Source organism: Lepidochelys kempii, chromosome 11 (genome assembly GCF_965140265.1).
Source record: "Lepidochelys kempii isolate rLepKem1 chromosome 11, rLepKem1.hap2, whole genome shotgun sequence".
NCBI lineage: Eukaryota > Metazoa > Chordata > Testudines > Cheloniidae > Lepidochelys > Lepidochelys kempii.
In genome coordinates this window covers 21,435,982-21,454,511 of record NC_133266.1, presented here as the reverse complement: position 1 = coordinate 21,454,511, position 18,530 = coordinate 21,435,982, and the positions used below count along the sequence as shown (strand labels likewise).

At 38.7% G+C, this 18,530-nt stretch overlaps 1 protein-coding gene across 12 annotated transcripts in view; it reads left to right on the top strand.

The window, feature by feature from the left end:
* The window catches only part of LRP1B (LDL receptor related protein 1B), a 1,327,274-nt gene that overhangs the window by 860,433 nt on the left and 448,311 nt on the right, over positions 1 to 18,530 (top strand). For all 12 annotated transcript variants that reach the window (XM_073305381.1, XM_073305383.1, XM_073305382.1 and 9 more), the window contains 4 exons: positions 66 to 293; positions 6,421 to 6,595; positions 7,160 to 7,254; positions 17,987 to 18,136. In XM_073305381.1, coding sequence (XP_073161482.1) covers positions 66 to 293; positions 6,421 to 6,595; positions 7,160 to 7,254; positions 17,987 to 18,136 — 648 coding nt within the window. The remainder of the gene's footprint in view (positions 1 to 65; positions 294 to 6,420; positions 6,596 to 7,159; positions 7,255 to 17,986; positions 18,137 to 18,530) is intronic.

The following is an 18,530-nucleotide window of genomic DNA, read 5'->3' as shown; positions in this document are numbered from 1 at the left end:
AGGTGATAACTTTGAATCCAGTCAGTTGTAATTAAGGAACAAAATATTTTCCTTTTTTTGTACAGAAATGAAGAAATTTCTTCTTTATGCAAGACGTTCAGAAATAAGAGGTGTGGATATAGAGAATCCATACTTCAACTTCATCACTGCCTTCACAGTCCCTGACATTGATGATGTCACTGTCATAGATTTTGATTCAGCAGAGGAACGCTTGTACTGGACTGATGTAAAAACACAAACCATCAAGCGTGCTTTTATTAATGGCACTGGTTTGGAAACAGTTATCTCAAGAGGTGAACAACATGATGTTTATTTAAAAGTAGTAGTCATTCATTATAATAAATATGCATGTGTACTAACTATGGAATATTTAAATTTGTCCACATTTCTTGTGATTTGTATTTTAAATGGATTACAGAAAATTGGAGCAGAACAATAATGTTTATTAATAGGCCAATACTAATTTAGTAAGACCATAAAACATATATGCTTTCAAATATAATTAAGATTTAGCTGGGATATATAATATTTATTAAAAAATTAAATTTGTTTTATCTAACAGAACAAATGCTGCCTTCCTAGAAAAGTTAGAAAGGAGAAAATTAAAAACAAAAAGCAGGAAAAAAATAGTGTACTGAAAATAGCTTTACATTTCATGCATTTTTATGCTCCATTTCATGGTCAGTTACACTGACTTTGGGCAGAAAAGATGAGTTCCCTCTGGACCATTGTTCTTGCCTAATTGTCCCCACTCAGATATATTTTGTGAACCACAACCCGAAATTCAAATACAAAAAATGCAAAGTGGCAGTAACTTTGGGGTGATGCCTGCATAGTTTACACCTTCAAGCGTGTACTCTATATGGGCTTTAGAATGGTTGTGATATCATCATGATTAATATACCTGATACTTTCTTCCAGTGTGTCCAGGCTTCAACTGATTGGATCAAAAGGTTGCACTCCTCAACAATGAACGTTCATTGTTGAGGAGTGCAACCTTTTGATCCTGTTTCCTTCCATTACACTTGGCCTGTGTCAGTTTTCTGGCTGATTGATGCTTCAATGCTGTATTGGTTTTTCTCTATTTTCATTATTGGCCAGCTCTTCTTATGACAGTAGACAAAGGAAACTGATAAAAATACAGTATTTTTCTTAGATGACGTAAGTGTGTACATGAACAACTACTAAGTCATTTGTCCAGAAAAGAATGATGATTGGCTAGGTGCATAATGCATCCTCAGTTGTACTCCTCATCCTTCTGTAGAAACACCAATATCCTTCTTTAGAAATCCTGATATTCCTAATGCTTACTGGGCTCGCTGTGCTTCACAAAAGTTGATCTCCAGTGGGAAGCATCAAGCATTTTGACATCAACCACTCTGGTGCAGGTCCAGGGAAAGCCTAGACTGATGGTTTCCCTGCCATCCTGCAAATAATTCTCCTCACAAAGATGTAGGGATCTCCTGAGCTGAGTTGAGGTATCGGTGCCCTCCATTTTTGTGTGCCATCCTTCTAGTATTGAAGGGTGACATGTTTCTTTTCCCCCCACACCTAAGTGAGGTATTGGCCCTGAAGAGCACTCTGCTTGCCTTGAGAAGTTCCAGTCACTAAATTCTCAGCATTTGATTCCTGTTTGTGTTACACAAAGCTCGTACATTCCAGGAGGCAACAACAGAAATATTTTCAGATTTGATAGCACACAAGTAGATTGCACCGTGCTGTTGTGGAGCATCAGCACTGTGGATGCAGAGACTGCATTGGCTCTGGGTTCTGAACTCTGCTGTCTCCACCTACTCAGCACCAATATTCACCAGTACTGATGTTACTCCATTTGTTGGCTTCATTAGCAGTTTTGGTGCAACCAGTGTCAATTCCTGTACTGGGAACAGCAGGTCTCTTGTTCAGCAGCAGGTCTCCTCTCCTCTGTATGAACACATCATTCCAAACCACCTGCTTGAAATCAGGAGGGCCAGTCTAATGAGGACTTTCTGTAGGAATATGTATCTATTTGAAAACTGAAGTGATGGTTGACTCCTCAGAGGCAAAATCCAAACAAGAACAGTACAAGGATAATAGCACTTCTGTTGAGGGTTCTACATTTTCTCATTTTATGATCAAATAAGTAATATTGAAGGCTTTTCTTTAGCTCCTCTCCAGACAGAGCCAGCTTCAGGTTTTTTGCCACCCCAAGCGGCGAAGAAAAAAAGAAAAACCCGATTGAGCTGCCGCCAAATTGCCGCCGAAGAGGAAAAGAGGGAATGAAGGACCCGCTGCCGAATTGTCGCCGAAGACCTGGACGTGCCATCCCAATAACTCAGGAAGTGCCTCCACTTTCTATTGGCCGCCCCAGACACCTGCTTCCTTCACTGGTGCCTGGAGCCGGCCCTGTCTCCAGACAATCCCAAAGACAAAGTTTGACAAGTAGAGAGACCATGCTCTCCTTTGCAATATGCCTGCTGTGTACTTGTATTATTTTCTGGATCAACTGGTGAAGAAATGGCAGCATTTTCATTTAATTTTGGATGTTGCTAAGTTCGCTGATATATGTGTTTTAGGGAGAATGTTGCTCTGTTTCCCACTGTCTTCATGAATCCGGTGATGAAGTCAACAGTGGCCAGATCAAAAACCACACAGACTCTCAGTTCTGTATGTTGGACCTGAACTGAGGTACTGGAATTCTTCTAGAAAAAAAGAGTTTATCAGCAAAAGTGGCTGAATGCCAGAAAAAATTGAGTTGTTGTATAAACTATTTAATAAAAAAATGCAAAACTTGTCAATGAATTTGATGAGTAATGTATTGTCTTTCTCTTTATATCTATCTGTCTTCGGCAGTGGCTACAGTTCATATTGCAAATTATCTTTCCTTTATAGACCAGATGCAATTTGACCTGAATAAAAAAGCTTGCAAAATCTATAATGCCAGAACATGGCTTGAAATCAGCTGCATATGCACTTTGATGTCAGAGATAAAGCAAAAAGGTTGAATGCACAAGAATTCAGTTCAAGGGTACTTAGCAGGGACTGTCATTGTGTTCCACTTCCTCAGATACCAATGAGTTTTAAGCCCCATTTCCAAAAGGAGCAAAAGTTTTCAAGTTTCTGAAATATTTCCAAGCATATAGCCAGTTTAGCAATCTCAGCTTGACAAAATTTTGGAGGGAGACCAAGGATCAGTTTTCCTTTAAAGTATTTTCTGCATATTCCCACTTGTGGGCAAAGAGGACTCATACTGCAGAGTTTCAGCGCCTACCGGAAAGCTGTGATATTGGGCCGTATGAGTAGCTTCAAACATTTGGAACAAGGTGATAAAAGTGCCTTGTGGCTCCACTTGCCTTAGTCCCTTCTCTTTCTCAGTCAGTTGTGGACAGAAGAACTGTGCTGCCCCTGGACCTCTGGTCTTTCATCAGATTTCTCTAATATACCTTTTTCTGGGTATGCGTTGGTTTAGGGTTTTTTTTTTTTCAATAGTAGTTTTTAGATTGATAATGATAGCTCTGGCATCATGGCCAAGTAAGACCTTGAAACATATGGATTCTAGAAGTGTGTCTCTTGCCTCTATAGTTTTCCTGAATTTGATGGGAGGCAACCTAGTGACAGAGGATGTGGAGAAAGCTAATGTACTCAATGCTTTTTTTGCCTCTGTTTTCACTAACAAGGTCAGCTCCCAGACTGCTGCGCTGGGCATCACAAAATGGGGAAGAGATGGCCAGCCCTCTGTGGAGATAGAGGTGGTTAGGGACTATTTAGAAAGGCTGGACGTGCACAAGTCCATGGGGCCGGATGAGTTGCATCCGAGAGTGCTGAAGGAGTTGGCGGCTGTGATTGCAGAGCCATTGGCCATTATCTTTGAAAACTCGTGGCGAACCGGGGAAGTCCCGGATGACTGGAAAAAGGCTAATGTAGTGCCAATCTTTAAAAAAGGGAAGAAGGAGGATCCTGGGAACTACAGGCCAGTCAGCCTCACTTCAGTCCCTGGAAAAATCATGGAGCAGGTCCTCAAAGAATCAATCCTGAAGCACTTGCATGAGAGGAAAGTGATCAGGAACAGCCAGCATGGATTCACCAAGGGAAGGTCATGCCTGACTAATCTAATCGCCTTTTATGATGAGATTACTGGTTCTGTGGATGAAGGGAAAGCAGTGGATGTATTGTTTCTTGACTTTAGCAAAGCTTTTGACACGGTCTCCCACAGTATTCTTGTCAGCAAGTTAAGGAAGTATGGGCTGGATGAATGCACTACAAGGTGGGTAGAAAGCTGGCTAGATTGTCGGGCTCAACGGGTAGTGATCAATGGCTCCATATCTAGTTGGCAGCTGGTATCAAGTGGAGTACCCCAAGGATCGGTCCTGGGGCCGGTTTTGTTCAATATCTTCATAAATGATCTGGAGGATGGTGTGGATTGCACTCTCAGCAAATTTGCGTATGATACTAAACTGGGAGGAGTGGTAGATACGCTGGAGGGGAGGGATAGGATACAGAAAGACCTAGACAAATTGGAGGATTGGGCCAAAAGAAATCTGATGAGGTTCAATAAGGATAAGTGCAGGGTCCTGCACTTAGGACGGAAGAACCCAATGCACAGCTACAGACTAGGGACTGAATGGCTAGGCAGCAGTTCTGCGGAAAAGGACCTAGGGGTGACAGTGGACGAGAAGCTGGATATGAGTCAGCAGTGTGCCCTTGTTGCCAAGAAGGCCAATGGCATTTTGGGATGTATAAGTAGGGGCATAGCGAGCAGATCGAGGGACGTGATCATTCCCCTCTATTCGACATTGGTGAGGCCTCATCTGGAGTACTGTGTCCAGTTTTGGGCCCCACACTTCAAGAAGGATGTGGATAAATTGGAGAGAGTCCAGCGAAGGGCAACAAAAATGATTAGGGGACTGGAACACATGAGTTATGAGGAGAGGCTGAGGGAGCTGGGATTGTTTAGCCTGCAGAAGAGAAGAATGAGGGGGGATTTGATAGCTGCTTTCAACTACCTGAAAGGGGGTTCCAAAGAGGATGGCTCTAGGCTGTTCTCCATGGTAGCAGATGACAGAACGAGGAGTAATGGTCTCAAGTTGCAGTGGGGGAGGTTTAGATTGGATATTAGGAAAAACTTTTTCACTAAGAGGGTGGTGAAACACTGGAATGCGTTACCTAGGGAGGTGGTAGAATCTCCTTCCTTAGAGGTTTTTAAGGTCAGGCTTGACAAAGCCCTGGCTGGGATGATTTAACTGGGAATTGGTCCTGCTTTGAGCAGGGGGTTGGACTAGATGACCTTCTGGGGTCCCTTCCAACCCTGATATTCTATGATTCTATGTTCATATCCAGTGTCTCATCTAACTTGAGCGTACTCATTCCCAGTTTGGTGCTTGGTTTACTGGGCTTTTGTGTCTGAACCTGTAAAAAAAAATAGTAGACTTTGGTGCTGGCTTGTCTCAGGAAGGAGGCTGTAAGAACTTTGGATGTGGTCCAGGTTCAAGGCCGTTGTTCTGTTCAGGGCCACATAGTATGGCATCCTTGGCTTCTATGTCCCACAGAGGGAGCAAGCTGAAGCCTTCATTACAGGGACCAGCACCTTTTTCAAGAGCCTAGTTGGAGTCCTGTTCTGGAATTAGGTACTACAACACTGGCAATGCTATATCTATCTTCCTACATTACTGGTGCCATGGAGCCCTCAGGTTTGGAGTCATCCTTAGTGCTTTCTTTGGCTCTAGTGCTGACCAGAGTCACTGAATCTGTATTTTTGGTGCCAGGGAGCTCCTTGACGCTGAGAAAGTAGGGAGAAATAGCACTTCTGGAACCGTGCTGGACTCCCATGGAATCAATCAGTGCAGTTGGGCTCATTGTTTGAGGAGGCCTTTTAACAGCCTGCCTATGAACCATCATCCCCCTCAGAGTGAGCATGAGGTTTCATCACACATCATAATTGATTTTGTATAAATTAACTTTAAAAATAGAAATTAATTTCTGAACCTGTTAAGGGAGGGTGATTTTTTTCCAAATCATGTTTGTCAAACTGACGCTTTTTAAACAGCACACTTGTTGCAGAGGTATTAAAACCAAACAAATAATGTTTTCCCCCTAAGCTGGAAAATGCACTAACAGTTATTTAGTTTATAGTTGGTTATTATCCTTGGATAATACGATTGATGTCTATTTTTTACTCCTCAGTGTTTGCTGAGAATTATTGACTGTGTAGTGCAATTTCAGTGTTAATTGTTGCTGTAGGCTTTCATCTGGCTCATCAGAACATTAACAATTATTCATGCTTTAACAATGGTTGATAAGTGAATGAGATTGCAATCTTGAACAATTTTGCTAACAAATTAAAATATAAATTATTTTTCCCTAAAACAGAAAATAATTTATTTGGAAAGGAAACCAAATGAACAACCTATATTCACTTTTAATTTGCTCTTTCACATTTTGCAGATATTCAGAGTATTAGAGGCCTTGCAGTGGATTGGGTGTCACGAAATTTGTACTGGATTAGCTCGGAGTTTGATGAAACTCAAATTAATGTGGCACATTTAGATGGTTCTTTGAAAACCTCAATCATCCATGGAATCGATAAACCCCAGTGTCTTGCAGTGCACCCTGTCAGGGGGTAAAGTATGATTGTTCTTAACTGGTGGGATTTCATAAAATATATGGAAAGATTCCTTGTATTTGTCACTATGTATGGTGGCTTTTCAGTACTTGCTTTTATTTTTAGGACTACTAAGAAAAAAATTGAATAACTTGGATTTGACAGCTCATTTTCTCAGTCTTAATAATACAGATAGATGTTATTACAATTATTTCTGACATTTTATTAACATGCCTTATATAATTGCAGGCCAGCAAGGGAAAAGAAAAGTCTGTGTGTGTACATGCGTGCACACAAACAACCATTTGTCTAAACTTAGGGAAAAAGCATACGTACAGGTGCTAAACTTGCTGATGTCTATTTTATTTGTACTAAATGCATGTGCTTCAGAACTTTTGAACAGAATTTCTTGCACTGAATACAGAAGACTTTTATAACAAACCTTATGAACTAGGTAGTACAGCCATTCATACTGTAACAACATTGTATGTATTATTCATTTGATCATCTTTTCAAAACAGACACATTTAGAACATGGCGTATATGAAACCAAATTTTCAATCAATCTTGTTTCTTGTTAAGGAAGCTTTACTGGACTGATGGGAACACAATTAATATGGCAAACATGGATGGCAGTAACAGCAAAATACTCTTTCAGAATCAAAAAGACCCAGTTGGTAAATATTGCTTTATGCTATTCCTTTTTATTTAAAATTGTTTTAATAATGAAATTATTTTATGTGATATTTAAAGTGCTGTGTTTCATGTAGTATGTATCAGTAATATATAAATATAGTAATATAGAATATGCAATATACATGTATGTGTCATTATTGTATTTAATCCTTTTAAGGCGTTTGGTCAGAGTTCACTGCCCATTGGAGTCAATGGGAGTTAGAGTAGATTTGTTATAACTGTATGAACTGTATAAAGGACTGTAATTAACAGTATATAGGCTGAAGTTGAAATTAATTATCCAAGAGGCATATTCTTGTATCCAACAAAGACCCTTGGAAGTCTTTGAATATAGTTTAATGGGTGTGTTTCTGTCATGGGTATAGGAAGGAAAGATATGGGGAACCCAAGCATGAGGCTCACAACCCCTCGATGCTCAGTCTGGAACATATCTCTGAAGGGTTGCCTGCACCGATTGCAGAAGTAAAGGTGTTGGATATGTGACTTCATGAATCCCTCCCATTTGTTCCCCCTGAAGAGGTGGTGTTCAATAGTAGAGCCGCTTTTCTGGTGCTGTGTGAAATGGTAGGGAAGTGGCCCACAGCTCTGCTCAGAATCCCATCTTTTTGATGAAAGAGAATTTGCCCCTTAAATTTTAGTTCATAGAAAAGGATAGAAATAGAAGTAAATGTACTATATATAACTGCTTTTTACTAAATGTTAATGTTGCTTAATGTGTGCCATTGATGTAATATGTTAACATTTATTTTTAATACTATTGATATATTAGCTAGGATATAGTATCTGAGAAACTATTAACATTATGACTCTTTTTGACAAAATTATCTGCTATCATGTTTTATTCCTATCTTGTGTGATGGTGGGTCATTCTGTTTTCTTTCTGGTGATTTCATTTCTTCTGGGTGTTTAAATATTCCATTATTCATTTTGTCTTTTTGAACATAAGTCTTATAATTAGAGTGTTTTTATCACATATTGTTTTATGGTATCATATTTAGTAAGCATGAATATGCAAAGTAAGCAAGAGAACAAATTACTGAAATAATTAAATTGGCATTAAAGCAAATGCAAAGTGCTTTTCATTCTGAAACCAATCTTTGGCATTTCTCTTTTGATACCTTTTACGTTTTAAGAATATAAATTAGAGATGATTCAGTACAGGCACTTTATTGCCAAATCCTGGAATAAATCTTACTGCACAATCCAGAGAATAAACCTCCTATGGAAAATATTCAACAAGCCTTTACCCTCACACTTGTATAGTTTCACCTGTGTCATGAGACACAGAGATAAATTATGCACTTGGAGAGAAAAAGGTAAGTTCAAGAGCTAAATCTGCTATGGTATACAAGATAATAAAAAATAGAAAAGGAATAAGTATGCAAGATTAGGATACTATTTGATTGCAACCTTATAAAGGTGGACTAAATGTGGACTACAGAAGTTTCTTCAGTGTTTATCTGAATTGTGCAGAACACTTTACATTGACTGTGAATATGATCATAGGGTCATATGCCCTTCTTGAGAAGACATGCAAAAAGGCAATTTGTATTAACGAAGGCGCAAAGCAAGCTAAACTGCATGTGTGGGTGAAAGGAAAGTGGTATACTCCCGCTGCTGGATGTATAGCAGTATTGCCACATCTGCAGCCCCAGTGTTACAAAGATTTACTCTACATTGGTCAAAATCAGTCCCCACCTCAATGATCAGTCTGACAACTTTGGCTTGATTTAGGATAATTATCTTTTGTAACTGGTTTGATTTTTTGGTTTGTTTTTTGGGAATTTTTACACGTGCATTCAGTAGTGTAATAACCTTAGTTGAGGAACATTTTAGAACATTTAATGGCATAGTGTTATCTGAATAGTTTCTGATAGATGTCCTGCAGACCAGTGGCTCTCAGCTTTTCCAGACTACAAATTAGGAGTCTCATTTGTCTTGCATTATCCCTAAGTTTCACCTCGCTTAAAAACTACTTGCTTACAAAATCAGACAAAAAACTACAAAAGTGTCACAGCACGCTGTTACTGAAAAAATACTTACTTTCTCATTTTCACCATGTAACTGTAAAATAAATCAATTGGAATATAAATATTGTACTTACATTTCAGTGTATAGTATATAGAACAGTGTAAACAAGTCATTGTCTGTACGAAATTTTAGTTTGTAATGACTTCGCTAGTGATTTTTATGTAGCCTGTTGTAAAACTAAGCAACTATCTAGAAAAGCTTAGAAATATCTAAGCAAGGCCTCTGGTATGCGTACTCCTGGTTGAGAACCACTGCTGTTGACAGTGCTTAGTTAAATAATAAGGTCCTGGATGAGCTATTGTGGGAAACTTTTTCTTAGTAATAACCCTCCAAATATTTTATTAGTAACCTAACAATAACATATATATAACAGACTAATCTAGAATGAATAAATTAACTCTTTGTGTTATCGATGGGCATGTAGGATCATGCTAGTGATTAAAATATAATTGGATGTGTTAGTGCAAGACCATTACAGCAGGAAAACAACATATAGCAAAAGAGGGAAACATAACTTAGAATAAAAATTATATACATATATAACATTGGAAGAATGTTATTAAGGTTGTGGAGACATGCACCTGAAAGTTGGTGAATATGAGAATGAATGTTGCCCATGCATTTCTGTATCAAATGCTGAAGCAAAATGGGGAAGCATGTGTGCAGTGTTATAGAATGTGAAGGGTCTGTAGCATGCTACCAGAAACAAGCTCTACTACTAAAGTCACAGGAGGAAAATGGTGATTTTAAGCATCTTATAACTGCCAAATCTATGTGGATTTTCACAATGCCAGAAAAAGGCACCCCTCCAATCCTAGGAGTTTTCCCCCTACAACATTTCAGAGTGAAAAGTGGTCTCAAGAACCTTTTTAAGGTACAAAGTATTAGGAACCTTTAATATGGGGTTTGCTGTCATACTCCCTGTAATGTACTTTTTACAATAGTAGCATGTTTCTTGGAAATCAGGATATGGTTGTGAGGAGAGAAGACAAGGACAGCATAGGGAGAATGAGAAAAAAATGAGAAAAAAATTAGAAAAAAACATTATACAAAAAAGCAACATAAAATGCAATTTCCATGTTCACTGGACAAAGACAACATGGAATGTTGGGTATGAGCTGAATGGTGTCAGGTGCATTAGTATTTTAAATTGCAAGAGAGAATCAGTGGTGCTAGCTGAATGGGAGTGGAGCAAAGGAAGCCAAGCGTATATGACTAGAGAGAAGACGGGCCTCAACAGAGCAACTGTAAATTGACAGTAACAGGAGGAGTGGCTGAGCAGAACAGTAGAGCTGAGTTGGGGATGAGACTTGCCACACATTAGAGTAATGCCTTTGTGGAAATGAGGGTGGAATCAAGCAGAAAATTTCAATTTCTTTATTTTTGACTTCAGAATCTTTATCTAGCATCCTCATTTTTTTTTTTAAAAATCCCTCTTTCAAAAGTTCATTTCACTACATTAGTTATTTTGCATATTTCTCTCTAGGATGTTGAGCGTAATTATTTAGGTTCATTATTACTCACTGGCTCAACTATAGTTACTTCTTGAACCAACTCCTGCATATTACTTAGTACTAGCTAGTATTCTCTTGTGTGCTTGTTACAGGTTAGCTGGCCCTTGAGGGTGGTCATGTTGTCAGCTTGCCAGAGACAAGCTCTGCTCCAGAAAGAGCCAACCCAGATCCACCTGGGGATAACTGATTGCCTGGGCAGTAGTTAAATAGTTCAGGAACAGCTGGGTCTTATAACAGGTGATGTGGCCTCAGGCAGGAGAGAACACAGGGAGGAAGTACCTGGGGAAAGAATTCCCCAGGGGAGCTAGCTAGGAAGCTACTTCCAGTGGGGTCTTCTAGAGAAAAGAGCTTCCTGGCCAGAGGAACAGTCCCCAGAGTACAGAAAGACAAAGTTTCCAAAGGGAGGACTTCTCAGGGAGTTCACCAGGAAAGGAAGCCATGGAAGAATGCTCCTAGGTGGGGGAGGCTCTGAAAGGGAAGAACTACGAATGCCAAGGCTCAGCAAAACCATCAAAGGACTTTACTAGGTAGCATGTGAGCCCCAGATCAAAGGAATTGTGTGCTGTTCTGAGGAAGGGTTATCACTGTTTGACCCCTGTGGGGACCATGACTCAAGAGGAAAGACCCTTTCCCAGCTAACGACAGAGGCCTGGACTCTGGAAGAGGGTTCTGGGTCAACAAGGCCTCACTTGTATGAGACATGGACATAAGTGGGGTTAATAGACTACGGTTAACTGAGTCCCTCCCCTCCTCCAGCGAGGGTACTGGGGCGGAGGCCTATTTATGTAATTCTCTGCCTTTAGATTATATAAACTAGATCTCTGAAGGTACACAGTTCAGTATACATAAGCCTTATTGGATTTACTGGGTGCCCAGTAGGGGAAACTCAGGCAGAAACTTAATTTTAGCACTGCATGGGACCACTGCAGGGTGCACCAAGGGTGAGGGCCTCCATTACAGTGCTCTAGAATGATTTGTTCCAAGAAGTAAAGAATTAGCATACGGAATATATGAATGGCCATACTGGGTCACATCTAGCCCAATATCCTGTCTTCCAACAGCGGCCAATGTCAGGTGCCCTAGAGGGAATGAACACACAGGTAATCATCAGGTGACCCATTTCTTGTTGCCCATTCCCAGCTTCTGGCAAACAGAGGCTAGGGACACCATCCCTTCCCCTCCTGGCTAGTAGCCATTGAGCAATTATAATGAGAATTAATTTTAAAACTGGGCTGTAATTTCACAAAACCTGGCTTCCTTACAAGAGTTCTGAAACTTTTGGTTAAGTCAGAGAAAAGCCTTTGTAACATCCTGAATGGAACTCTGAATTGCAGCAATGCTCAGAAATATTCTTTTGTTTTGTCTGGTTCTTTCTGTTCCTATTTGAACATATTTTATGTGCAGATTCACTGGAGTTGTTTTTATTTGGTGAAAAGAAGATCCAGTAATAGACTGGCTTATGTTGCTGCCTTGTCTTCGAAACTGTGTGTGCAACATTCTTGAAATAGAAGTTTATCATAATCTTATCAAAACAGTAAACTTGTATTTTATGAGTTTGTACTGCTACAGAGTGAGTAACTGAAGCCTTCAGGCAGTTTTGGCTGAATAACTTTGTTTCTTTTAAGAAGAAAGCAGCATTCCAAGCAATCCATTGTTAAACTAAACATTCCCAATTACTATTTATTGCTTGGTTCAGTTGTACTAAGAGCTGTTTACACTTGGATTTAAATTTACTAATTGGAGCTATTTTCATATTTAAATCAAAATTCACACCAGGCAAATATATGTCCAAATATATTAAAATCAAACTTGCATTTGTCAGTCCAATATCTCCAATATAGAAATCCCCTCTCCAATTTTGCCACCTGTTGTAATTATTAATTTATTCTAATTTCAATTTCAATCAGTTGTTTATGGGTACAACCATTAAGACCATCATTAGAATGTTAAGAGGACAGAATGTCCAGAGAATGATAAACTCATGTATGAATGGATTACCATAGGAGTATTTAGTTTACAAAAAACTTCTTGAATTTATTGCCTAAAGCAGTGTTTCCCAAACTTGGGATGCAGCTTGTTCAGGGAAAGCCCCTGGCGGGCCCGGCAAGTTTGTTTACCTGCTGCGTCCGAAGGTTTGGCCGATCGCGGCTCCCACTGGCCGCGGTTCACTGTGTCCGGCCAATGAGGGCTGTGGGAAGTGGCGCTGGTCGAGGGACATACTGGCCGCCACTTCCCACATCCCCCATTGGCTGGGCACAGCAAACCGCAGCCAGTGGGAGCCGTGATCGGCCAAACCTGCGGACGCAGCAGGTAAACAAACCGGCCGGACCCGTCAGGGGCTTTCTCTGAACAAGCGGCATCTCAAGTTTGGGAAACACTGGCCTAAAAGATGGTTGGTTCAAGTTGCATTGAAGTGCAGATTGGTGGAGGAGTGGCAAACATTCTTCCAAACAATATTTCACCAGGATGGAGGCATAATTAAATTGATCCATATGGTTGGTTTTCATACATAAAATTGGTTTTAAATTAGATAACAAATGTTCCCTTTTCTTTCCTGTTTACTAGAACTCTAGAATCATCTTACCTAAGAAAGTTGCTGTAAAGATTGCCAAAGAGTGTCCTCCTTAATCGGGATAATGCACACATGCAGAAATCCAAAATATTCTCGGTTTCCAAATTGAAGCATTTTCCATTGAGAGGGTTTTGTGGTACACCACACATTAAATACTGTGTATGTGGTGTGGAGGGTCATTGTAGAAATTCAAGTTTTGTATTTATTTGTGGGTACAGCTATACCAGAGGGGGAAATTCAATCCCCAAGAGGAACAGGTAGCATTACCAATGCTGCCCTCCTCCTTGGGTTATTCTGCTGAGGATTGGGAGTGGCAGGTACAGAAAATATTACAAATAATACAGATACCTTCCAATTCTACTGAAGAAGAAAAATGGAGAAAGAGAAAGCAAAAGTAAAAGCGGGGGGATATTGGCCACTATGAACACTCAGAAGCACCCAAGGAACCATTAGGTCCCCAGATTATGAATATTGGTAGTAAAAATAAAGCAAATGCCTCTATCAAAGAAGCCAAAATTAACTCTTATCTCCTGCAACTCTTGTTTCTCCAACTCATCACAATTAACTCTGTCTTTATATCAGTTGAATCACAACACTGGGGGGATCATCCAATATGTGATCTCTGGTAGGTTGTGGAAGTTGAACCACTGTTCTGTCTAGATCTAGAGAAATGGAGACACAACTGAGAGCCATTAGCATACTAAGTGAGCTGTAGCTCACGAAAGCTTATGTTCAAATAAATTTGTTAGTCTCTAAGGTGCCACAAGTCCTCCTTTTCTATTAGCATATTTATAACACTATACACTAAATCATCTCCTAATATTCCCCCAGTAGTTTCATATAGGCATTGAACAGGAGAGATGATAGAATAGGAATCATGTGGCACTTCTCATAATTAAACAATCATCTTAACCTTCTCTCTGAGTCTTCTGAAGGAAAGAAAGATGGATCGAATTCAACATAACTCTTTACTGTTGATGTAGTATGCAGCCCTGTCATCAGCACCTCATTGTGTGTAGTATGAAAGGCTACTGACGGGTGTAAGACCTGATATGTTCCTACAATACACTAAACTCCTTCCACTGGCACAGGAAGACACAATTTCTGAACACAAGAGATAACATACTAAACAAGACTAAAACCAGATGAGCCAAGGAAATACGGTCAGAGATGCTTCACTGACACTTCTGGTATCAGGAGGTACTCACAATGTCATGTCACACTCTCTTAGAGCCAAATGTTGCAGATTCTGGCTGAACTGTGAGAGAAGCCATGACTGAATGCTTTCTTAAAGAAGCAGGAGTGCGGGAGAAAGAAGGCTATGAGAGGATAGTTGGTCTTGTGGTAAAGATCCTAGACTGGGACTTGTGATCTGGGTTCTGTTCCTGCCCTTCAAAGTTCTTTTTGAGCATCCTACATGAATTGTTTATTGATTTTGGAGTAGCATCTCCCTAGTAGAAAATAGCCTCTGACAGACAGCTAAAGTCTCTAGCTATGCATTTTTGACAGGAGACTTTCATGGGGAAACTAATAATGGAGGTGAGTAGGAGAACTACCATCCCCCCTGGCTATTGGGGTAACACTCCAAGTCCCTTAGGCAGAACATTAGAGGATTTACCAAAGGGATATTTGAATGTTCAGGGACTTCTCTATAGACCTGAGTCTGTGTTCCTGAAGATTCTTCAGGAGCTGTCATCTGCAGAAACTCAGCAAATTTCTGACTGACAGTGGCTTTGTCCAAGATCTAGGCTTGGTTTGGCATCATCTTTCTTCTGTGTCATCGGAGACAAACATCACCAGAACCGACTCATATTTCCATTTGATTATACTGAAAACTAACTTTCTGAGAGTTACTGCTGCTGCAGGACCATCTTATTTCTGCTACCTGTGAGGTGTGCTACCCCCTCACCCCCACCCTTATATTATTGGTCTCTTTATCAAACCATACCCTCCAATTCCTGTTCTGTCCACCAACATTGTAGCATATATTTTCACATCAAATTTTATCATCAAAGACACAGGGAATGATTTTCACAGTTGTTCTGCTCTTTTTTTAAAGTCAGCTTTCCATCATAGAGGTGTGCTGCAATTACTATAAGATTGGAAATAGTCTTCTCCTTTCAGGAGGAGAATTCTGCAAGACCATCATCTCATATTTTTCACTTTGCCATATTTTTTTCCCTCTATTGCAATGATTTGATTAGGTCTGGCAAGCATTTTATTTTCTTCATCTGGTCAGTATAACATTTTGAAAGTATTTCTGTATATCTTGTCTTGAGTATCTAATTCTGGTTAACATAATTTGAAGTAGAATTTTAATTAGTATCATTAATCTAGTAAGAAGTTTTGCTTTCTTCTTGGTTAAATTTCTAATCTTTTAAGGGCCTCCAGTATTGCAAATATAATCTTGTATGTACATGGAGGGGAAAAATAGGGCTGTCAAATGATTAAAAAAAATAACTGCCATTAATCGCACAATTAGAAAAATTAATCATGATTAATTGCACAATTTAAAAAAAAATATTGCAATTAATTGCATGAGTATTGCACTGTTAATAATAGAATACCATTTATTTTAAAATGTTTGGATGTTTTCTACATTTTCAAATATATTGATTTCAATTACAACACAATACAAAGGTACAGTGCTCACTTTATATTTATTTTTGATTACAAGTATTTGCACTGTAAAAAATAAAATAAATAATATTTTGCAATTCATCTAATACAAGTACTGTAGTGCAATCTCTTTATCATGAAAGTTGAACTTATAAATGTATAATTATTTACAAAAAAAAACCCCTGCATTCAAAAATAAAACAATGTAAAATTTTAGAGCCTGCAAGTCCAGTCAGTCCTACTTCTTGTGCAGCCAATCACTCAGACAAACAAGTTTATTTATATTTGCAGGAGATAATGCTTCCTGCTTCTTGTTTACAATATCACCTGAAAGTGAGAATAGGTGTTCTCATGGCACTGTTGTAACCGTCGTCGCAAGATATTTACATGCCAGATGTGCTAAAGATTCATATGTCCCTTCATGCTTCAATCATCATTCCAGGGGACATGCATCCATGCTGATGTCGGGTTCTGCTTGATAACAATCCAAAGCAGTGTCGACCGACGCATGTTCATTTTCATTATCTGAGTCAGATGGCACCAGCAGAAGGTTGATTTTCTTTTTTGATGGTTTGGGTTCTGTGGTTTCTGCATCAGAGTCTTGCTCTTTTAAGACTTCTGAAAGCATGCTCCACACTTCGTCCCTCTCAGATTTTGCAAGTCACTTCAGATTCTTAAATCTTATCCTTAGAATAAGGATATCTATGCTTAGAAATCTCACATTGTGCCTTCTTTGCATTTTGTGAAATCTGCAGTGAAAGTGTTCTTAAAATGAACAACATGTGCTGGTCATCATTCAAGACGGCTATAACATGAAATATATGCAGAATGCGGGTAAAACAGAGCAGGGACATACGATTCTCCTCCAAGGAGTTCTGTCACAAATTTAATTAGCACATTATTTTTTTTAACAAGCATCATTAGCATGGAAGCATGTCCTCTGGAATGGTGGCCGAAGCATGAAGGGGCATATGAATATTTAGCATATCTGGCAAGTAAATATCTTGCAATGCCGGCAACAAAAATGCCATGCACATGTCTGTTCTCACTTTCTGGTGATATTGTAAATAAGAAGAGGGCAGGATTATCTCTGGTAAATGTAAACAAACTTATTTGTCTTAGCGATTGATTGAACGAGAAGTAGTTCTGAAGTTTTACATTGTTTTGTTATGGAGTGTAGTTATGTAATAAAAAAGAAAATCTACATTTGTAAGTTGCACTTTCACGACCAAGAAATTGCACTACAGTCCTTGTATGAGGTGAATTGAAAAATACTATTTCTTTTGTTTATAATTTTTACAGCACAAATGTTTGTAATAAAAAATAATATACACTTTGATTTCAATTACAACACAGAATACAATATATACAAAAATGTAGAAAAACATCCAAAATATTTAATATATTTCAATTGGTATTCTATTGTTTAACAGGGCTATTAAAACTGTGATTAATCGTGATTAATTTTTTTTAGTTAATCGCATGAGTTAACTGCAATTAATCAGCAGCCTTAAAAGAAATGTCATTTCTCTTCCAGTTTTGAATACACAGGTGATTACAATGTTTTCCCTATTTTGTACTTTTACAGTTTGTAATAGCAATAATGGCCTCTTTGGGGCATTTATTGTTAGTTAATGACCTCTCCTAGGACCTCAGCTCATCCAGCTAGTTGTTCACTGCCACAAAATGTCCTTCCATTAGTCAGTTACAGATAAATTTACATTTGTGAGGAGGAAATATGAATAGAATTAAATCTATCTCAAGCTATTTTTCATTGTAAATTGTCTATTTTACTGTGCTTTCATCTTTGCTTTTGTAACATACATTAAAACAAGAGAACATTTTACATTTAGATTTCTTTGTTACTGGCTCAAAATCTTTGAATATGCTTTTCTTTGATAAAAATAGCCTAAATATGAATTCAAATTACATGTTAAGAGGCCACAATTATGTTTTAATTGTATAAATTAATTACAGGTCTATCTATAGATTATCTGGAGGACAAGCTTTATTGGATCAGTTCAGGAAATGGAACCATAAATAGATGCAACCAGGATGGTGGTAATTTAGAAATAATAGAGTCAATGAAGGAAGAATTAACAAAAGCTACAGCTTTAACCATCATGGGTAAGTGCTGGGGTACGGTATTACTTATGCTTTATATTGATTGGCTACTAATTAATTGTGACCTGAAAAATGCTTGGAAAAGTTACTGCTGTACTAGCGCAAGTAGTACACTTGAAATGAACTTCACCCGTGATTTTACACACTCACACACACACACACACACACATATTTAAATTTCAGCTAAGTGGTTTCAGAGGTCATAGAAGTCTGAACTTAAAGCCTCTTACTATAAAGATACATATTTCTAAATGATTTGACATTCTATATACATTTTAAAGTTTCATATATATTTTTATTTTATTCAAATAGTATTATTTCTCATCTACATTCCAAATTTATACTGCTATCCGTTTTTTCCTAAAAAAAACCCCAACACCTAATGCGAAGATAAAAA